The following is a 21,557-nucleotide window of genomic DNA, read 5'->3' as shown; positions in this document are numbered from 1 at the left end:
GTAATTGCTGAACAAATGTTAGTGTTTGGGATTTATTTTCTATTAGTTTATGGATGCTTGTTGCTTTCTTCCCTCTTGTAGTGCAAAGGCAGTGATTCTCGGGAGGAAGCCTTCTGTAATAACTTGGCTGTCCTCAGCTTCGCTCCTGAATCCTTCAGGCCAGGTACAGGGTAGCCCTATTCCATTCTCAACAGGGATGTTCCAGAGCTAATGCCAGCAACTTAAGTTGGCTCTTTACTCAAACCTTCCTGCTAGAAAGTCAGCTGAAATGTTGACAGATGACCATGCTTGTGTTTCAGTTGCAAGGAGCCTTAGCAATATTTCCCCCCTCCCCTCTGGAAATATTGTACTTTTCTAGATGCTGTCAGATAACTGCATTTTACAGTCTATATGAACATACACCATCCTTCTTGTGGAAGTTACTCAGCTTTGGGAAGGTCCAGGTCTGCTCCTTAAGCAAATAAACTTTTAGAAAACTGTAATTCTAGTTCAAACTATGGCATTTAGGCTCAGCTCTAAACCAAACTAATCAGTCTGGTTGTTCATTTCAAGGAAACTGTAATGTGAAAAAAATTAAAATTCTCTTTACTGTTTAAAAAAAATTGCCAGTGATCTACAGCACTAACCTGTCATGGATGGTGCCTGGGTAAGGCAAAAAGAACAAAGTGTAGGATGGATCTGTTCTTGCAAGTGATCTGCACGTGTCCTTCCTCCTGAAGCTGATGAGACTCTTTGCCTCTTCTGCCTGCTGCTAAGAATACAGATGCAGCTCGTGCTCTCGTTTTCAGTTTGTATTTGCATGACTGAGTTTTTACATCTGTCTAGTCAGATAAATACAGCTATATAACCCCTAGCAAAAGGCAGTTATTCCAATGCAGTGGCACATAGTGTGTGTTCCAACAGACCTATTAGTAAATCTTTGTCCCCCTTGTGAATCTCCGTAGTTAATTTAGATCAACCTTGACAGCAAGTGGCATTTTCTGAGGGAAGAATATACTGAAGAGTTTCTAACAGTGTCTGTGAGCTAATAGCACTTCAAATTAATGCACGTGTTTGTTCTTCTGGAGCGGGTGGCTGGGTGCTGCCTCTGTGCCAGTATTTGCATCAAGGTACTTACTACATGCTGTGGCTTCATTACAGTAATGCTCTGTACTGCTTTGAGACCTGGCTCGAGAACACGAGGCTGGAGTGGTTTTCTTCTCTACAGGGAGCAGATTTGGCCATTCTTATTTCCTGCAGCAACCAGTTAAAGTATGTATTACTTGAGGGCATTTTATCCATGTGCCTCTTGAATACCCATGCTGGGCTCCAGCAGGGAGCAGTCCAGTGCCTGTGGTGCCAGGCATCCTGAGGCAGCACTCTGGCCTTGATCACAATGACGGCAGCAGCTCTTCCTGCACCTCGGGCAGCAGTGTGAAGAGGTGGCTGTGCAGTGCTGATCTTGTGTCCCAGGGCGCCCGGAGTCTGCATGAGAAGATGGAGAGCTGACTGTGCCCAGCCACCAGCCTGACAGCAGTTGCGGGGCACTGACCTTCATCTCTCCCATAGAGCTTACTGATAAGAAAAGGGGCTGTGACTGCACAGCACAGGGCGGATGGGGACGTGGCTTTTACAGCTTATTAAAAATCTGAGCGATTGGTTTATAATCTTAAGTGGAGACTAAAACCTGAGTGGTTACACCTGGGCTGTGTCCTAAGGAAGAGATGGCAGTCTCTTCTAGCAGCAGGTCTGTGCAGAAGGACTCTGTCCTCCTGGCCTGGAGACTCGTGTATGGCACAGGCAACTCCTCCTTTGCGTGGGAGGTGGATGATGTGTGCAGATGGAGCCATTGCTATCTAGGCAACAGTGTCTGATAGATGTAATGAACACCAGCACCACCCTCTGACTCAGGATCACTCAAAATTAGGATTTGCCTTTTTTAATGCAGTGTGATCATTGGTGCAGCTGCCTAACAGTAAAGAAACACTCAAAGAAATGAATTGTTGAAGTGCTGTCACACTCCAAAAGGTGCAAGACCAAATTTTCTTTAGAAAAGCTGGTAGAACAGGGTGCTGTTTCTGTGAGAGCAAGAACATCAGGCTTTTATTTTGGGAATCTCTTGATGTTGCTGTTCACTACAGTTCTGGTGACATTTTCTCTGCTATTAACCTTGTAACAAGGCAGAAAAACATTTACAGCAAAATACCACTGGTGCAGAACCTGCACAACACGAGCACTGCTGTCTGTGGAGCTGTTCCATAGTCTTTAGTCTCTGAAATTAGGTCCCCAACAACCTGGCATCAGCTGAGTGCTTCTGTGGGACAGCTGCAGTTGTGTGACTTCAAAGGGACCAAAGCAGGACAGTCTGTTCACAGAGATCTTCTTGGTGCAGTCAGAGAATGCTAATGCTTCACCACTCAGAAAAACCCTCCTTCGTGAAAGAATTTCAGCTTCTGTGACCATGGAGATGACAAGTTAATGGATCCATCTGCACTGTGTGGGTAAGGATTTATCCATGAAATTCCCCTACATGTTAATGTGAGTCGTGTAGCTGAATCCCAGCCTTGCCATGCTGAAACTTACCCTAACTCTCCAAGGAGAAGGCGCTAATTGGATTGCTGAGTTTAAATCCTTCAGCTAGTCAGTCCATGGAAAGGATTTAGCACTGGCTCTGTAAAAGGCTTTACATAGCTTTGCAGTGCAGTGCAGGGGAAGGTTATTTTTCCCCTTTTCTTCTTGTGATTAATTGTGAGACTTGAGGTGACGGGAGACATAATGAAATTCATAAATGCCAAAGGCCGTCCCAAGTCACATTCCTGGCTGTTGGTTTAAGTTAGAAACTGACAGAAGTGCGAACAAATCAAGGCTGCTCTGATAGCCTTTCACTTACAGGGAAGAAAAAGTAACTGACAATGAAAAACCACTGGAGCTGGTTTAATGGGTGTAAGTTCTCACAGAAGAGAGGTATTTTACACTGATACAGATTGTTAGATACACAAGTGACTTACGAGCAGAGACATTCTGCTCCCACAGAAGGCTGAGAAATTCCAGTTCTTTTTCCAGAAATTGGCCCAAGGTATTTTAGCAATATGCCACAGAAAAAGCTGTTGCAAAACCTGCAGCAGAACTCAGCAGCCAGTCCTCTGTCACTGTTCATGACTGGCCTTGCTCTGCCTGTTGTAAGTTTTAGAAGTCAACTCCCCTCCATGGGAGACGGAACTTTCCACATGAACAGTCAGCACAGAATTTTAATCTAGCAATTTCCAGACACTCACCTCTGCCTGGAAAAAAAGTTCTACTACTTCACCAGGTCCAGGTTTGAGGTACTGTGTAAGGAATGGCTTCATCGATCCTACTTCCCAGCGCATGACAATGCAAACTGTCACGTCTGAGTGTATATGGACCAGATGCTGATGCGGTGATCCTTTGCACCAGCTGCCAGCAGTCTGTCAGTGGGGCTGCTGTGGTCTGAGAAGGACACAGAATGGACAGTTGCGGTGTGGTAGTCCAGCACTGCTAAGGGCTTCAGTTTTTTCCAGCCAAAGATCCTGATGCGATGATCCCACCCTGCTGTTGCTAAAATCTTCTTGTCTGGACGGATGGTGATATCAGATATGCCAGCATTGACAAGTCCGTGTGTTTTCTGAACCTGTGTGAGAAAGTCATAGATGAGCTCTGATCGTTTCAGGCAAGCAGAAGAAAATAGAACCTTCTGGGATTTTGAAGGTAGACCATTCACCCGTACGCACACTGGCATCACACAGATGCTTTTCATCACACGGCAGGTAAAGCATTAATGAGAACAGTTAACTTGACCTTAACTATCTCCAGCGCCATTCCCTGAATGTTCCTTGTGTGTTTTTAATTTGTATTGCATTTAAAGCTGTTTACATTTGGTCACAAGTGAAGCTGTGGCACAAGGGTCTGAGACTGAGAATCAGACTGCGCAGCTTTGCCCTTCCAGCTCTTCTTTTGTGAGTGGCAACGTTCAGAGCTCTGGCCAGATATCTTCCCCTCTCTTGCAATATTCCCATGCTGAGATTCTGAACTGTCCTTTAAACTACCCACTACTTATTTCTACTACTGTAACCCCTCACAAAAGCCCCAGTAAGCTGTAGCAGTATTTACCAGATTCTTGAGAAAGGAATGCTTCCAGGAATTACGTTACAGGGTCAGGAAATCTGTAGTTCCAGTGCCTCTCCCCAAGGGACTTATTTACAGCAAATGCCAAGAAGGGGATTACAAACAAGTTATTGATTTCTACCTTGAAGTCTTTTGTTTCTGCTTGCAGACTACTGCAGCACAAGTTTCCGAGGGGCACAACTGAATTGAAAGGTAATAAACTTCATTCTTGACTCACTGGGCACAGCCCTTGAAAAGAAAAGCTTGCTTCACTGTCACGAACTTCCCCTGAAACACCAGAAAAGCCCCACGTCATACAACTGTGCTGTTCTCACCTCAGGTAACTTACATTAGTCAGCAGTCTGTCCCTGAAACACAGGCAGCTTGTGTTGAAATAGCCCAGCTTTGTCACAATGGGAAGACACCTTTTTAAGTGTATGCTGATCTCGACTTGTGGTTATTTGTAAGCACAGCTAGGGATTACATTTAGAAATGACACATGCTGCTGTCTTCTTAGGACTAAATGTGTAACAACCATCTCTTGAAGCAAAGCTTAATCTAATGCAATGCATGTTATCTATTGTTTTCAGGAAAAGGGACTTAAAAGCACATTTTTATCTGAGTAACTTCCCTTCAAGATGAAAGTTCCATGATGTTACGGGACTGTAGTACAGGATAGCAGCACGTATTAATTTCAGGTTGTGTTAACTGTAACACAGAATTCAGAAAACTGAAACTCCAGCCACACATCAGAGTTGCTTTCACATGCAACTGAAGGCACACTGGCCTTTTCCAGGAACAAAGCTGGAAGCAGTTACTTCTCAGCGATGTAACAAGTGCCCGGCTCAAGCAGCAGGGCTGCACCTCACTGAGAAAAAGACCAAACGACATGTGCCTGCTTCTTGCATGGAGAAGGACAAGTGTGTCTTCAACCAATTCACAAGGGACAGCGAGTTTTGCTAAGCCTGTTCAGTGGTAGGAGGCTGTCTGTGGGCCTCCTTGCAGTGCTGCTACTGCAGAACTTGTGCTTTTTGCTGATAGATACTTCCAAACTCCCCAGTTGCAGTAATATCTCATAGCTTCAGTGGGATTTTCGTTGCCATGTGTCTACTGGAAGGGGAGGAGCTGTTACATCACCGGCTTGGCAGCTGCAAGTAAGATGGGCCTTTCTCTGTAACTGAGATTATTAGCTAATGGCTATAGCCAGTCCTGGGTGTGGTGCTTCCCATCATTACTGTCAATTATGTAGGTGAGATCCATACAGCAAAATCAGGACGACTGGGTGAAATTGCATGTCAGCAGCACGCTACAACTTGAAAGTGAAGCCTATAATGGAGATGCCTTTTGGCTATGGAACATGAGGGAACAGTGGGCATTTGTGCACAATTTGCAAATCCAGGAGGTGAGAGAGGAAAAACAGAGAACAACTTGCTCAAGGTTTTTGCAGCCAGGTGAAATCCTGTTGCCAGGATGTGGCCACAGTGTCAGTAACAGGGAAACACTGTAGCCAAATACATACCAACATTGTTTCCTAATCAGAAAGCTAATTTAGAATTAAGAAAACAAAGCCACGAACAGGTGAGCTGCTTCCAGCCAGTCATGGCCAAGGACACTTGTATCTACTGGCAGATTCATGAAGAAATTCTGACATGCTGAGACCAGACATCCACCTCTCCTTTCCTCAACACTTGCCATCTACGATTTTTCTTATTAAAATCAGCCTCTCCTACACCCAAATTATGTGTTTGAGCTGTTTTTTAAAAAGTAGCAAATACAGCAGCAACTTCAACTTCTGCATTTAAGGGAAAAACCTCGGTAACCCGACCAACAGAACCTGCATGCTTACCTACACTGCAGCTTTCATAGAATTTTCTTTCTTGCCCCATGAAAGTCGAGTGCTCCTTTGATGACTGGATTTTAGTTCTGCTTCGTTTATTCACCTGTGGAAGCTGTTTACCTCCTACTTTCCATCACAAATGTAACCACTTAATTATACTATCTCAGCCAAATCAGAAGGCTCATAACCAATCCAGTCATCTGCTGACAGAGATGATTTCAGCAATTTTCTTGTACAAGACAATGCACCACTTTCCCCATAGCGATAAATGATGAAGTACCTTCATCATCTATTCACTGACACACTGGAACGCTGCCACTTAAAACAGAGCTGAAGTACCATCATTGCATCATTATTTCTCCAACAGCAGATAGCTACGCACCACGTTTACTTATTAAAACCTTTTAGAATAAAAATAACGTGCCACTGAGTGGCTTTCCACCATCTACCATTACCTCAGGTAACTGGAATGCCAAAAAAGAAAAGTCCCCATCTGGTTTTTATTATTAATGTAATAGTAGAGAAAAAACCCCACAAGCTATGTCCTTGACAGCCTGTAGTGCTCACATGAAAGATGCACTTTATTGGGGAATTCACACCACGCACGAAGCACCAAGGCATTACTTATGGGTTACAACATTTGGCATTTCAATTTCTCCTGAGAAATAGGGCCATCAGTGTGATGCTCTGAAGGCGTAACTGACCGTGAGCGCTCTGTGGAAAACATCTGCAATATTTCAGGTGAACAACTTGTGATTTTTCCCCAAGTCCTACCCTGCATTACAATTCACTCATAAGTGTAACGTGCTGTGAAGAGCAGGATTTTCTTTGAATGCCCTGCTATAATTAATAGGAAGGAATGACTTCCTTTCCAACAGCAAGTATCCGAATCTTAAGGAAACCTGCCATGGTGTCAGATTTCTAGAAAACCAGGCTCAATACCAGGTCTCTTACTGAGCCTTACCTACTCACTGTCCTTCAGCTTCCCTGAGCAATGGACTCCAGGTGTAGGCTGTGGGGGCAAACGTGACAAAGCCCAACTAGGACAGCTATGCACCAGACTTGTTAAACTCTGCTTCAATCACATTCACTTGCTGCTTCATTGCTTCCATTCAGAATCTAGACTGCCTCTCCTATTTCGTGGCTAACTGCATATTAAAGTTGGCTTTCTCCTCAGCACCTGGTGAGCTCTGTGTGCTGCAAACAGCACCTCAGTCGGGTGTATGTGTAAAGCACGTACTGAATGCTAGTGCCGTGCTGATCCGTCAGTGCTGCGGTGATCAGATCGCAGCTCTTGACGGCGTCCCCACATGATGTCACTGCCAAACGCCCGGGGAATTGCTGTTCTTGTAACTGTTCAGAAAATGGCATCAACTCATCACGCTGCCTCACAAAATCTGCAACAGCTGCAAGCGCTAAGAGCAGTTGTTTCTTCCTTGAATCCATGCACCCAGTTGTTCTGAAGAGATACACAGGGGCACACAGTGGCAATGTGTGTTCAGGGAACAACTGCCTTACCAACAACTGCAAAAAATAAAGCGCTCAGCAGTGCAGGGGCAATGGATGGGCCATTTTCAAGAGCCTTTATTTACACAATTTATTTCCACACCTACTTAAAACCTCCTTAACCCCTTGGCAGTGTTGGAACACTTGCTTAAGTTGTCTAGATTAAGCAATATTTATTGCCATTCACGAGCAGAGACTGAACTGGTGGTGATTATGAGACCTACCCCTAAACCTGCCACTCCAGGTGCATATAGCTCAGGCATAAACCTACATAAACCAATGTGAACTTATTCTTTCCCTGTCTCCAGCTAGCATGCTAGAAGTGCAAAGGGAAGCTAGCTGCCTACCCCTCGCATCCCCTTAGCCAGGCTATGCCTGTTCTTTCAGTTTGTCAGGTATCTCATGCAATGTTCTGTCTTTCTCCACAGCAAAAGGAAAACTCTATCCATTCAAGCAGAACCTCTGGAAAAGCAATCCTTTGTTTCTCATTTTTGTAAGTCATTTATAATGTTTGAGACGTTCTGAGAGCTGGATACTACTAACGTGATAAATGAAGACATGGAGGCAATGGTTTGAGAAATGCTAGGCCTGCACGCCTGCTGCAACTTCAGTAAAACCAGAAACATGTGAGAGCCTTTTTTTTTTTAAATCCTCACCGTCCTTTGTTAAGTCTAGGCACATAGCACAAGCATTCTAACCAGTCTGTGATTAATTAGCTAGAGGTCTGCAACAACTCTTCTCCATGACTAAATAATTTTTTAGTCTATCAAACTGTTAGTGCAAAGTGGGATAAATGACACTGAAGGGCCAGCGGCACTGACCTGCAGGTTCTGTTGCTCATTGAGGCTCCAGATGCTAAGCACCTTTTCGGATGAGCCCGAGATCCCTTTGGCCTTCTCTGAGTCAAAGTCAAGGCTCATCACCGGCTCCTGGTGGCAAATCAGTTGGCTCAACACTTTTCCCGTTGACAAATTCCAAAGGAGCACCGATCCATCTTCATAGCCGGCCAGAAGCGACGGTTGTGAACCACAGCTGCCCTGACCAAGAGAAAAATAAAACTGAGAAGTGAGCAGTCTGTTTGTGAAATTCTCACCTCCAACTAGGTTTTATTAGATCAAGCATCGAGAAAGTAAATGAAAATGCTGACAGGTGTAATAGAGAAGAGTTTAGAAGTCTAACTGCCAGTGCCACCAGTAAGGACGCATCTCTGTGTGTCCACCACTTTTACTAACAGCATTACCAGCAACTGCTGACAAGCACTCAGCTTCTGTATCACCACGTAACATTTTATACTTGATGCATGTAGCAGATATCTAATGCATGCATGTATATTATATTCACACACAGAAGATTACTGAAAGTCCAATCTATAGCCCTGTACAACACTTGCAAAAAGACTGCCTGAAGTTTCTGAAGCTTTAACTCGTGGCCTAAAGTTCATTGCAATTGTTAAAAAAAATAAGAAATAGAAAAATAAATAGAGCATCGAGCTGTGCAGAACCATGCGGGCACTGAGAAGAGCCACGCGCCAGTGCAGCTGCACGCTGCCAAAGCAGGGCTGCTCACAGGGACTGCAGGCACTGCAGCACATCAGGCTGGACACCAAACCTCTTCAGAGACCTCTGGGCGAGCCACCAAGGGGTTAACAGGCGCCCGAGTCCCACTGTAACCAACTGAAGGCTATTTTGATTAATGATGTCACAGGCCAAAGGGCACGGCACCCTGGGCAGACACCTAATTTATTTAAGCCTCTGAAATAACTCAAAGAGGGGAACATTACTGGATTACATGTCACACTTAAGGAAAATATTCATCATCGCTCCAGCCAAAGACTAATGACCCTGTAAGCACCAACTGGCTGCGTGAGTGAAGATGCAAATCCCGAATGAAAAGCAACTAAATAACAAGCATCTGCTGCAGGGTTTTCTTTTAATAGGAGAGAGACAACGCACCAAACAGACACTGGGATGATGACCACCTCCTGCAGGGACACCAACCTAAGAAACGCATCCCAGAGCTTATTCAGTTATTTCCAAACCTGTCCTGATCCTACGATCTGTTGTTTAGTGTTGGAAACAAACTCAAGTTAAAGGATGTTTATAAAGAAATAGTTGTCACCGGCATCGCGTGATTGAATGAGGTTCTTCACATGGACTTGCTGCCAGTGGTGTGCTACAAGCCTGCACTGACCAAGAGCTCACCACCTCTATTAATGGCCCAGCCTGCTCTCCCACGGGTGATTATTTCTTCCAGGGGGAATTTAACCAACAAGAGATGGGTGGTCTGGGAAATAAAGCTGCTGAGTAAAAGCACTGCGTTCTTTTTCAGATTTATTCAGCCCAAAGAAACATTTAAATGAGGAATAAATCTTACCATGCAGGGAACAAAACTGCTCTTTAAAATAAGGAAACAAAGCAGGTCTGCCCTCACCTCAAATCCTGTACAAGTCTCACTCCTGACTTTAAGGTTCCTTTTCTTTGGAAGAGGCAGAGGCCTTGCTTTGGCCACATGTGGGCACAATCCTTTTTTTTGTTAAAATAACATCAGAGCAAAGAATAACTGTCAAATATATGCAAGTTCACAATGTTAAATGTTAGGTATTTTGGATGGAGAGTGCTCTTTTTTTTTAAACGTTGGAGTAAAGAAAAGAATAAAAATCTGAATTAAAATGTATTTTAATTAAAAAAAAACCCAAAGTATTTTATAGGTACATTAAGTTTAAGAAAGCCCCCAGTTTGGACAGAAAAACTGAGAAGAGCTGTTACTGTAGTGCTCTTCTGTGAGCAGACTGCTCTTCTTGAGGCTCTTCTTGGATGGTCAGACTTTCCTTATCCAACAAAACAAGATTGGGACGGGCAGAGCTGGGTCTTCTGCCTCAAAACAGGGTGGCCAAGTGTTGTGGGTGCTCCCCACCTCACAGTGGGTGCCCAGCATCACAGCAAATGGCCAGCAGAAACATTTCTCTTTCTGCTGCAGGCATCTCAACTTAACTTCAGAAATGGAATTTGCAGTGAGAGATTGGTCTGTTTTAAAAAGCGTTTTTTTCTGTGAAAGCAAGGGCTCCTGTAGTTCCTGAGGTTCCTCCTGACATGCTCGAGCGTGTAATACTTTAATGAATACATATACCTGAACTTAATAACAGCTATTGAAAGATTGGAGAAGCTCTCAGTCTGATGCCTGGCCTCATCAAGCAGTGCTTCACAACAGCCCACTTATTTCAGCTGTACATAATGGACACTTCTGGAGAAACGACTTTGCCAGCCATGTTCTGGTGTCAGTGGAAAATTTAAATTACAAATCATCATTCTTCCTAAACAGAGCAGTTCGATGTTGCATTTGGATAACTGTCAAGGAAGGAAGAGAAGGTGATCTGCTGTCAGCTCAACAAGAATAATTGCTATAGTTTATATAAAGTAATAACTCTGCATTTCCAGTTTCTACATGTATTGTTCCCACTGAATTATTTTGTTTGTGCCCTTACGCAACACGATGCCTTCCCCACAGTACAGAAAATGAAGGCCATATTTACTCCTGCAAATCCTTACCCCACCCAATTAGTAATAGCAGAAAGGTGTGAAGCTGAAGGAACAACGTATTCAAGATTGCGAGTCTTCAGAAGAGAAAGGAAAAAAGTGAATGAGGCACTGAATAAGTAAAGGACAGACTTAGAGTCAAATGAGAGGAAAGAAAAAGTTTCAGAACAGCAAAATAAAATGTTGATATCTTTTAAACTGCTTAGAAGCAGTGAGCGTGGCTCGAGCTTCATCTCAGGTCCACTGTGTATATGAGAGAGTTCCCAGCTCATGCTACTGCCTGTAAGACCCTGAGCTGCCTCTGATCAGGAAGGGTGCAGCTGGGTTAGCTGGCGTCCTGCTTCATGGATACAGGGTTACTCATGGCCCACTTAGGGAACCACAAAACAGAACACAGAGCAGCACTCCGGTGCTCCAAATAATTACTTGCCCTTAAAGAGCATCCTCCTCCCCTGTGCCTTTGAACTGAGTTCAACACCTTTGTAAAAGAATTAAAAATAAAAGAATAAAAGAATAAATGTGAGACTGCAGCTGTCCTTGTCTGTTGCAGTCTAGGAAGTTGTGGTAACTTACTAAAGTTTTAGTTTGCACAGAGTAACTCACCTCTCCCAATTCCCAGTCTTATCCTTCATCCCTACTGCCAACAGAATTGAAAACTTACTTAAAAACAAGACTCTGCACCTGCTCTGCTTCCTAGAGGATCAGCAGATTAGTTCATGTGGGAAGCATGGTGAGAAAGAGAACTCCTTGTATGGGCAACAAAATTTTAAACACTGTACTTTCCCTCAATATCTTCATCTTCTTAAAATACGTCCAGGCCACAGAGAGCCACGTTCATTTCCTTGAGTACCGACTGCCTTTTTAGAATAAACTTTGTTTAATGAAAACCTGATTAGTCTACTTGTCTTTTTCCCCCCTAGCTATTCCTCCATGGGACTTACACTGTGGCCTCTCCTACTTTTCCTTGATACCAGCAACTGAATTCCTCTGGACTTCACCCAGTTCAGGCCCCGAGCGAAGACAGCGGTGCCTCAAATGCGCAGCTGATCAGTACTTTGTGCAGCTGAAACCAACACAGATCTTCAGATGGAACTGAAGGGAATCACGTAGTTGAAATCAGCTCAGATGGCGCTGCAGACCTGGAACTGTCAGCGGTCAGGGAGTAAAGCAGGGAATCTGCATTGCAACTAATTTTTGGGGATTTAAAGCCCACCACTTGAACTCCTTTCTCTGCTGCCGCCTTCCTGTGCTACTTGCCTTTCCCTGCTGACATCCCATAAGCATCGCTGGCAGAGTGCTCTGCAAATGTACTTTTCTGTTGTTTATTTTGTTTTGTTGTTTTAATTAGCTGTTTTTATTTACCTTTTAGTTCAAAGCCAGTACAACCATAAATATCTGTTCCTATTGTACGCTGGTAACAGGAATGTTCATAGAGTGCTTCCTTACCCTGGGGGCATTAAAGTGAACGTAACCTGCCACTACAATCACTGTCTTTAAGTAACCCAATCGTTTCTCATCATTAATAAGGCGAGAAGCTGTATCAAACAACCGGCTTCAGTAAGTCACTCATTTTTCCTCTTGATTGATGGAAAAACTGTGCCTATCCTAAGGATATAAAGCCTTCCCTAAGTATTTGCAAATCTTCCATTAAAGCTTGGAGAGCTCTGAAAGTTACATTAACGATGTTCACAAATCTTTCCCCCCTTTAATAGTATAATTACTTGATTGGTTTGATAATAAATCAAAATCCAAGTGAAGAAAGATTCATGTGCTTCACATAAAATGAATCACAGGGAAAACATTTCACAATTAGCAGGCACTCTTGCCTTACCTGCCATAACTTCAGACACATGGGCATGCCCAGCTTGGCACCCATCTCTGGCTTCAAGGTACAGACTGACGTCTTGGATGGTAGCTCCAAAACCTGAACCTGACATCAGGAAAACAAGAATATTTGGTCATGCTCCAGGTCAAAATTCTGCTGCTAATCACCTTAAAAGACTTGTGTTTTTAAGGCTAGTGTAAGTACTCCCAGTAATAAGCTGTCTGGAGGAAACTGGGGAATACATGTTAAATTGAAGTTTTATGAAAGGTGAGCAGTTTTATGAAAGACCAGACAGAAGTGCTAGGAGGTAACTTCATCTTCCACTGTTCTGTTACCTCTCCTGACTTCTTTCCTTAGAGCAGGTGATGTGCATCACAGCAGGTAAGAACGCAGACAGCTTAGTCTGAAAACACTTCCCTGCTTCCTTCCCCTTTCTCTGTCTTTGTAGTGAAGTTTTTCTGTTATGTTCAGTTGTGGACACTTCTGTTCTCTCTTCTGTTCTGCGTGGCAATACAGAGCTTGTGTGGATGGACAGCCACAGTATATATCTGAAGTGGATTTTCATTCACTGGTTGACTGCACTAGCAGAACTTAACGCCCCAAATCATCTGCTCAGTGCAGGCTGGAGCACCAACAGCACACTGGTATTTGTACCACAGTGCTGTCTGACCCTGCTTTGAACAGGGTCAGGTAATTCTGTGCTTAACACCTGCTCTCTGTGTAGCAGCCCCTACTTTTTCTTGCGCTGAAGGCAATGAATTATGGGTTTGTCTTTAAAAAAGTGGGGCAAAAGTCTTTCTTCTGCCAGAGAAGTAGCTCATCTCCACCGCAGGGTGATGGCCGGTGAGATCAGGGAGTCTGCCTTTGCAGTTTGGCACTGCAAGGTCTTCAGTCTCTTGCCTGACACAGAAATGCTTTACTTGGGGCTGAACTTGAGCTTGGAACTATGGAGAAAGACCCGATGCTCCTGGAAGCAAGTTTTTGACACACACACACACACACACACACACACACACACACACACACACATCTTCCTCAGACACATACTTAATCACTGAGGTGATCTTTTATTTTAATTAAATAAGCAACAGCCTACATTATCTCATAAAAGTAAAGGACTTCAAATATTTGATAAATCCAGCATCACCAGCCACTCTGGATTATTTCAGAATGTGCGAAGGCCCAATAGTGCTGTTGGACAGCCCAAGACATGTGAATTTCCTTAAGCATCTGAGATGAGGTATTAAACAAATATGGCTCCTCTGGGAACCATCAATCAAGACTGCAGCAGCTGCAATGGCTTTCCAATCCCATACCTTTAGTTCAAAGCTTGCCAGAACATCTTCCTATTTCTAGAGATTGTCAACTAGCCTGCCAAAAGCCAGCTGCACTCTAGGACTGCAAGTCAATGATGTACTAAACACAATATACAGAGCATTTTCTAAAGCCAGTTAGCAATGGAGCAGGAAACTGTTCTCCAGATTTGACAGATGGAGGCTATAGCAGAGCCTTGCAGTGTACAGACACCAAAGTTGGAGCATCTGGGAATTCTGCTTCTTTGGAGCTGTGCTCTTAACAAAAGATTCTTTTCTCTTGGCAACTTTCTTGCTATCAGTATAATGACCAAGTTAGCTATTGGAGAAAACCAGCTGTAAATATGAAGGTGACCCACTCTCATCTTGTGCCTTTCATCACTGGCTCCCCGCAGGGCATCATCTTCCAGACTACAAGAAAACCAGGACTGCAACTTTTAGTTAACAAGGGAAGATAAATGCACTGGGATAAATGCATCTCTGCAGGTTAAGAGTCATTCTTAAAAAGCCACTCCTTTATTTTATCTTGATTCAAAAGGAAAGACCTCTTACAAGGGCTACGGTTGAGCCTGCGAAGGACAAAGGGAAGCAGAGAAGAGGATTTTTTCTGCAGAAGGCAGTCGGGCGTGAGCTGCCTGTGCTAGACTGACAGTTCCAGAGATTGCCTGCATTAGACAACTGAGCCTTAGAAATAAATACTATTTCATGTATTTTGACATCTGTAACCTAAAACTTGAAGTTCTGTGTTTATATTGGTTTTGCTTAATAGGAGAAAGATTTTCCTTTGCCTGAGGTTAATAGTGTTCCTGGGTGGCTAAAACTGGCCACAAGGAAACACACCCTTTTTCTTTTCCACATTAATAAAGCTTTTAACATGTTTCTGGCAAACTGGCAAGAAAAGTGCATGTAACTCATAATTGGTGATTTAAATGCAATCACGAACAAATAAATGCCTGTTCAGATCTCATTATTTATGGACTGAACCTGCTTTAAGACAAAATTACTCTTCTTTGGGCACCAGCCAAGCATAAACACTTATTAAGTCTTAATTTTAATCATAAGCTGCAAATGTACTGTGTCTCACAGTGCTGCCTATTTGGAAACACTGCATATTATGGGAGCGTATGTATGTGCATTTACTGAAAACTGACAGAGTTCCAGTGTCAAGTTCACACAGAGAGAGGAAATCTTACCTCAGGAGACAGCAAATCATTACCAGCTTGCAAAGCCCAAGCAAACAAATGAAAGTAAACCAGAGATGAATTGCAAGAGACACTGGGGTAAAGCAGCTCCTCTCTATGACTATTTAATTCTTTGTGAACAGTGTGTGCGCACTTCGACTGAAACAAGTTCCTCTCCACCTGATGCAAGACAGCACTTTTCAGGTTTAAGTTAAATATCATTGAGCACCTCTGTCAAACAGGAGCAGTTCTGTTTGATCACAACATGGATGCGCCCGAGAACGGTTTCATTTCGTGGCACAGAGGCTGTTTCTCCACTTACTTCTGTAAAATGCTGAACATTCTGGCTGTAGGCCAGCACAGTACTGACACACACCTCAGCTTCTGAGGGACAAAGAGCCCACATCTCGCAGTGCAGGCGCCATCCCACACACTGCTTAGTGCACACACACTGTAACTTTCAGGATATACATCCTACAGTCCAGGTGAGCTCCTGATCTTCTATGCTTATGAACAACTTGCAATTTAACTACAACATTGCTTTTGTTTACTCATATCACCTCTTTTTTCATACTTTTGGTATTTTAATGTCAAGCATGTGAATCAATTTAATTTTGTATCATGTCCTCAAGCAGTCTTTAAAGAAAACAAAAATACAATTTGTACAAAACAGACATGGAAAATGCCAACAAAGCTGTCAGTCTATGACTGCTGTGATAATGGGTATGCAATGTGGGTGTATACAGTAGGAACTGAAGTGAACCCTACAATTATTTCAAACAGAGCAAACCTCTTGCTGCTAATAGTAATTCCACTATTTCCAGCCAAAGTACCAGTTAAAGAATTAGCCCGAGGTGAAAGACCACATATTGCATTACAAATCACCTGCACCTCCCCTCCTCTCAGCATGCACAACTTCCAGCCAGAGACAGCAGATGAGAACGGCCATCTGACGACAGACTTCTGACTGTTAGCTCCCCAGAAGGACTCTTTTCCCCTTTTAACAGCATTCAGCAGCGGCACCACAGGAGCTTTCAAACCTCCTGCACATGAAAGGCCATCAGCAGCTGCAAATACTTAAATGTTACACAAAACTTGGGGTGGTATCCTTGTTATTAGAGCATGAGTTATATAACTCAGTCACTTTTCTGGCAGGTAATGGTGATTAGGAGCCCCGGAGGTTCCTCATGCTGCCCTCTCTCGAGCAGCGGCTTTCAGAGCAATGATGTTTCTCCTTCCAAACTTTCTTAAATAAGAAACAAAAGCAATGTTCCAAGCACCGGAAAAAGCAGCATTTCCTACCTCCTCCAGGGCCTTGGCTGCCGTGGCCATCAGCCAGCGTCCCTGTGCCACCTTCAACAGAGAGCTTCTGCAGAATCCCACATTCTCCGTGAAGACAGAATCCGTCACTGCAGTCCGTCCCTCTGCTAAATCCCACAGGCAGATCCTCTGGTCACGACCTTGACTTTTACAATAAAGCAAGTTGTCCTGTGAGCAGCAGGACTGAGGAAACCTGCCTTCCTGCAGTTCAGTATCTCAAAGTTGGGACTTTAATACGTAATAAGGACTGAGCTTAGTAAAGCTTCAGAAGCTACACACCATCCTCACTGTCAGCCACACTTTCCTACCAAGAGAGAGCCATCAAACACAGTTATGCTATTTCTTTATGCAACTATTTATGACTTTTTTAATGAGTACTTGAATATTTTCCTGACAAGAACACTACACATCAGCATATTTAACACTCTTCCACTGTAACAGTAAAACAGAATGATCAGGTTTGTTGACAGCTGGAAGACAAAGAGCGAGACAAGAGGGACCACAAATGTAAAGTGGCCTCAGTGGCCAGCTGCACGCAGCCACATGCAGAAGCAGACTCATACACCTCCTCGTACCAGGGAAAGCCCCTGTGGTCCCACACAGAGCAGCCAAGAAGGCCAGTCAGCACAGCACTGCTCGCTGCAGCTCCAGTTGCCCCAGAACAAAACATTGCTGTGGAGAAGCAGCAGTTTTGGAGTTAAACTACAGCAGCACAGGATACCCATCCTGTTACTGCCTGGGAGAAGGGGTCATCAGAAATTCCTCATCCATTTCTTATTTGAATTAGCAGTATTGCTTGACAGAACCACGTAAACAGAACAGGAGTAGATGCAAATCTGACTGATTTAGGGCTTCTTCAACATCAGTACAGAAACTCCCATCTGCTGTTCAGCTGAATGACAAACTATGAAAACATAGTGCTAGGAATACAAAAATGTGGTGGGACGGCAAGAAACTGCTGTGATTTAGAGCAGAATAGCAAAGAATACAGGTAAACAGTGTCCCAGAATTGCACTGCTGTATGAACTGCTATACACCAAAAATAGAGGTAATGAAAAGCTCTGTAAGAATACAAACAATACTCATTCAATAGGATTTTATGGGGGAGAGTGTTGATAATTGTACTTAAGTAGATAACAAATATAAATGCTAATGAGTTCCACTGTGCATTATAAGAGATGTCTTCTCCAGATAAACATGTCAGAACACCTCCTAGTCATACAGACACTTTGGCATCCACTCGCTCAGATCACCTGTCTAATCCAAGGTACACAGATCTGCCCAACCTCCCCTTCCTAAATGAGAACACGGGCGTTTTGCAACACGGGCGTGCAGCTCAGCATTCCTGCTCATTTCGCACCGTTCTCCCATCTCTGGTTCTTCTCCTCCCCTTTTCCTCCTTCTCCTCACAATTTCTGTACTGTACCAGATTTGATTTTCCCTGAAAAACAGTTGTGAAGCACCTAACTTCAAACCCATTTCCTTTAAGCAGAAACTTCACCTGATGTCAGTGCAGTAAAAAGGACACTGGGAAATTACAATGAAAAATGGTACAATTCATTTCTTCACGATACACGTGCAGTCACACTGCAATGCAGTCTCACGTGCATCATGAAGAAATTAACTGATCATAGTAATTCTGGGTATTTGTACTTCTGTATGTGTACATATTTTCTGTATGTGCTGGGGAGGCTATCAGTGACTCCAAAAATAAAATAGTCCTGCTCCTTATATTTTTTGGTTGTTCTTTTTTTTAAACTCAGGTATATAACAGGGACAAAAACAATTTTCGCTTTGTTTGCCAGCCTCACTAACCTCAGGAGCCTGTCTTCACCATCCATTTTTTCCAACCAGAAGACAGATTTTCTTCCATGGCCATCCAGGGCCGCGTCCACTCTGTGAGTTTTCAGGTTCCAGACATGGATAAACCCATTCTCAGACCTGGCAGCAATAACAAATGCTGATAAGACAGTCCAATACTTCCTCCCTTCTTTTTCCCCCAGACAGAAGTTACACGTACAAAGACGGCAGACCCATCATTCACCAGCCATCCATTTTGTTGTTTATCTAAATAACATCCTTTATTTTAAAAGGAAACGTCTCCACAATGCTCAGCTTAGCCAGAAATCCATTTACTTACCCAGAGAAGAGAATGGGGACAGCAGGTTCTTCACCTCCGCAGGAGAAACGCAGCGCATGGACAGCAGCACTGGAACCTCTGAGCACAAAGCGTGGGCCTGGAGGCGGCTGAGCCATCCGAGCCCCTGGGAGAGCAAAACAACACGGATACCATGGAGGGCAAGGCAGCCTGCAGGGAAGTTACAGCTGTAAATCTTTTTGGATCAAGACCTTAGCTTTTCTTAGAAGTAGCATCTAATATTGGGAATTGGTAACATACAATCCTTTGGAAGTAATTTCTCTTAGCTCTGAGCGATTGAGCATCCACCCAATCTGCAAGCTGACATTAGGTGGTGTTTCCTTCTAAGCTCGCTGGTTGCCGAGTTGCCATGTGCATGCACCCCTGTAAATACAGAATTGTTCAGCTGTTCTCTCTGCTGCAAAAAGGAACAGACACTGAACGCAAGAAACTCAATGCAATAATTTATCGTTCCACTTATCCTCCTGGAAAGTCTTTCCCTTTCTTCACCATCAAATGCTCTGTTTGTGCTTTCTAACCACAACCATTCACAGAAAAGCACTGCAGTATGTATGTCGAGTGAGAAGAATTGCAGACGAGATCGGAGCTATGATCATTTTTACACAAGGCTTCCATCACTCCCCAGTGCTCCAGCTTCTGGTTGCAGGCATGGTTACTCGAAAAAAGAAACGCGTTCTTTCACACTACCTAGACTTGAGTTAAACGTTTTATTCCATGGGGCAGGAATGGTGAGCTCCAGCTCTGAACACCCATCACAAACACGCTTCACCTGTGCTCTAATCCTGAATTTTGTCACAGAAGGTCACCTTGGGGCAGCAGCGTGCTGTCACCCTCAAAACAACACTCTGTGGAGCCACAGAAATAACAGCTGGGCGGCTCGACAGAGGAGCTGGTCCTTCTGCAGGGAGGAACAGCACTGAGACTGCACTGAGCGAGGAAGACAAAGCAGGTGGGGATTACTGGGCAGGTTGTTTTTAATAGCATTTTTCCAATTACTGACACAGAAGTTTTGCTGACAGACCACAACTGTGTGCCTGCCTATGGGAAGGGTTTTATCTGGCATCAGGCAGACACTGCAAGTGCATGTCTTCACAAGGGCAGCGCCTCAGAAAAATCTTCAGACTGGCTACAGCAAAACAAAAAACAAAACAATCTCCATTTATAAGCAAATGAAGCAACGTCTTGCTCTCTGGAGCCAGGTTCTTTGCTTGGTTGTTTTGTTTCTGTTTGGTTTGGTTTTTTTTGGTTTTTTTTGTTTTTTTTTTTTGGTTTTTTTTTTGTTTTTTTTGCAATCCAGGTATGTGAATTTTGAAACAAAGCTTAATATTAAGCCCATATTGTTTTTTTATTGAGCATACGAAATGACTTCTTATTACTTCCTATCATGACTCAACAAGTGAACAGCAGTATGACAGTCTTAAGTGTCTCGTTTATCTTTCCACAAGTGCTGAACTATAAAAACGCGTCTGTGCTGCCTTCTGTATCCATGAGCCTGGACAAATCACGTAGGAACTTTTGATACATTCTTGCTCTCAGGTACCTAAGCCAGCAAAAAGTCCCATGAGAACCTGAATGAAATTAAACCCCCAGAAAGCACCCACCAGCTCCTGCAGACACACAGGAGCATCCTCTAAGACTGGCAGCGCACCCACAGCGCCGAGGGGCTCAGCGCTCCCTGCTCCCTTACACAGATAACAGAACACACGGCACTGAGCTGATGCTGACAGACAGCAGCTGTGCCATGCTGCACTTCAACACACAGCGACAGCCATGCTGAATGTGAAGCCTGTGTGATCTTACCACCTCGGGTACATTTTGCAGAAGCGCCCACGTGAAGCACAAGTAAAGGCTCACATCCATGAACGCGCAGTCCAAAATCTCTAGGACCTCTTAAAGTTTCACCCCAGGTGTCAGAAAATGAGTTCTCTAATTAGCACAACATTTATTTTATCGTTAGCTCCATTTAGCCTCAGGGAGACCAATCTGCTCTTGTTAACTGGGGATATCTGCAGCAAATTTAATTAAACGATTTGCTTAGCATTTAGGCTGGTCTGAAATCGAAATCTGGCTCAGGGGCCTGAGGAAGCAAGCTGCGCGAGTTCATAAGAAAGCTTTCTTGTCTTATTTTTCCCACTTTGGCTTTCCTGTGCTCGCGGTCACATCTCTTGGATTCTGAGCTTCACCTCAGCACAGCACAAACCACAGAAGGCTCTGCTCACAAGGTGTGCTGCAAACCCCTGAGCTCCTGATTAAATCCCTGTGTGAGCAACAAGGGGAAACTCAGCTGCTCACATCAGCGCTCCAGTTAGCAAACGGCTACATGCAGCACGTTAGGTACAAAAAGGGTTCTTCTGTCCTGAAAACGTGCTTCTGCTAAGTGCCACAACAACTGAATTCCTCCAAAGTTTCATTATTTTAAAGAACAATTCACTATTAATCTCCTGCACAGAGCTGATCCTCTATAGGCTGCAGAATACTCTTTGAGCCCGCTGAGTTCTGTGCAGTGGTATTCCGGTATCATCACTTCCACATTTTATACATATATATTAAAAAAAGCTAAGCTTTTATTTTATGAGAGTCATTTAAAATATGTAAATGTCAAAAGGATTACCTTAGAAAAATCTCTCAGAGAATTAAAAACATTAACAGATTCCCACAGGAAAAATTCCAGCAGAATTCAGCAACTCTCCTGTTCCCACTCCTGTCACTTGTATTTCTATCACACATGGAAGCAAAAACAAATTGCTATTAAAATATCATCCAAACCCTCTCCCTCCCTACAA

The 21,557-nt window shown here is 43.7% G+C and overlaps 1 protein-coding gene across 7 annotated transcripts in view; it reads right to left on the bottom strand.

Annotated features, from left to right (window-relative positions):
- Positions 1–1,858: 1,858 nt before the first annotated feature.
- Positions 1,859–21,557, bottom strand: part of GNB1L (G protein subunit beta 1 like) — a 35,589-nt gene continuing 15,890 nt past the window's right edge. For 3 of the 7 annotated variants that reach the window (XM_042828675.1, XM_042828677.1, XM_042828676.1), the window contains exons 2-7: positions 18,757–18,880; positions 18,432–18,557; positions 16,599–16,761; positions 12,809–12,907; positions 8,266–8,481; positions 1,859–3,628 (exon numbers count right to left, since the gene is read on the bottom strand). In XM_042828675.1, coding sequence (XP_042684609.1) covers positions 3,362–3,628; positions 8,266–8,481; positions 12,809–12,907; positions 16,599–16,761; positions 18,432–18,557; positions 18,757–18,872 — 987 coding nt within the window. In that variant the 5' untranslated portion in view covers positions 18,873–18,880 and the 3' untranslated portion in view covers positions 1,859–3,361. Of the gene's footprint in view, positions 3,629–8,265; positions 8,482–12,808; positions 12,908–16,598; positions 16,762–18,431; positions 18,558–18,756; positions 18,926–19,014; positions 20,020–21,557 lie in introns of those variants that run through there. The other 4 variants (XM_042828674.1, XM_042828672.1, XM_042828671.1 and 1 more) reach the window with 3 other exon arrangements.

The sequence above is a fragment of the Centrocercus urophasianus genome, unplaced genomic scaffold, assembly GCF_019232065.1.
Source record: "Centrocercus urophasianus isolate 14NV4802_14NV808 unplaced genomic scaffold, USGS_Curo_1.0 seq_30, whole genome shotgun sequence".
Lineage (NCBI taxonomy): Eukaryota > Metazoa > Chordata > Aves > Galliformes > Phasianidae > Centrocercus > Centrocercus urophasianus.
This window is presented reverse-complemented; position numbering and strand designations above follow the sequence as displayed.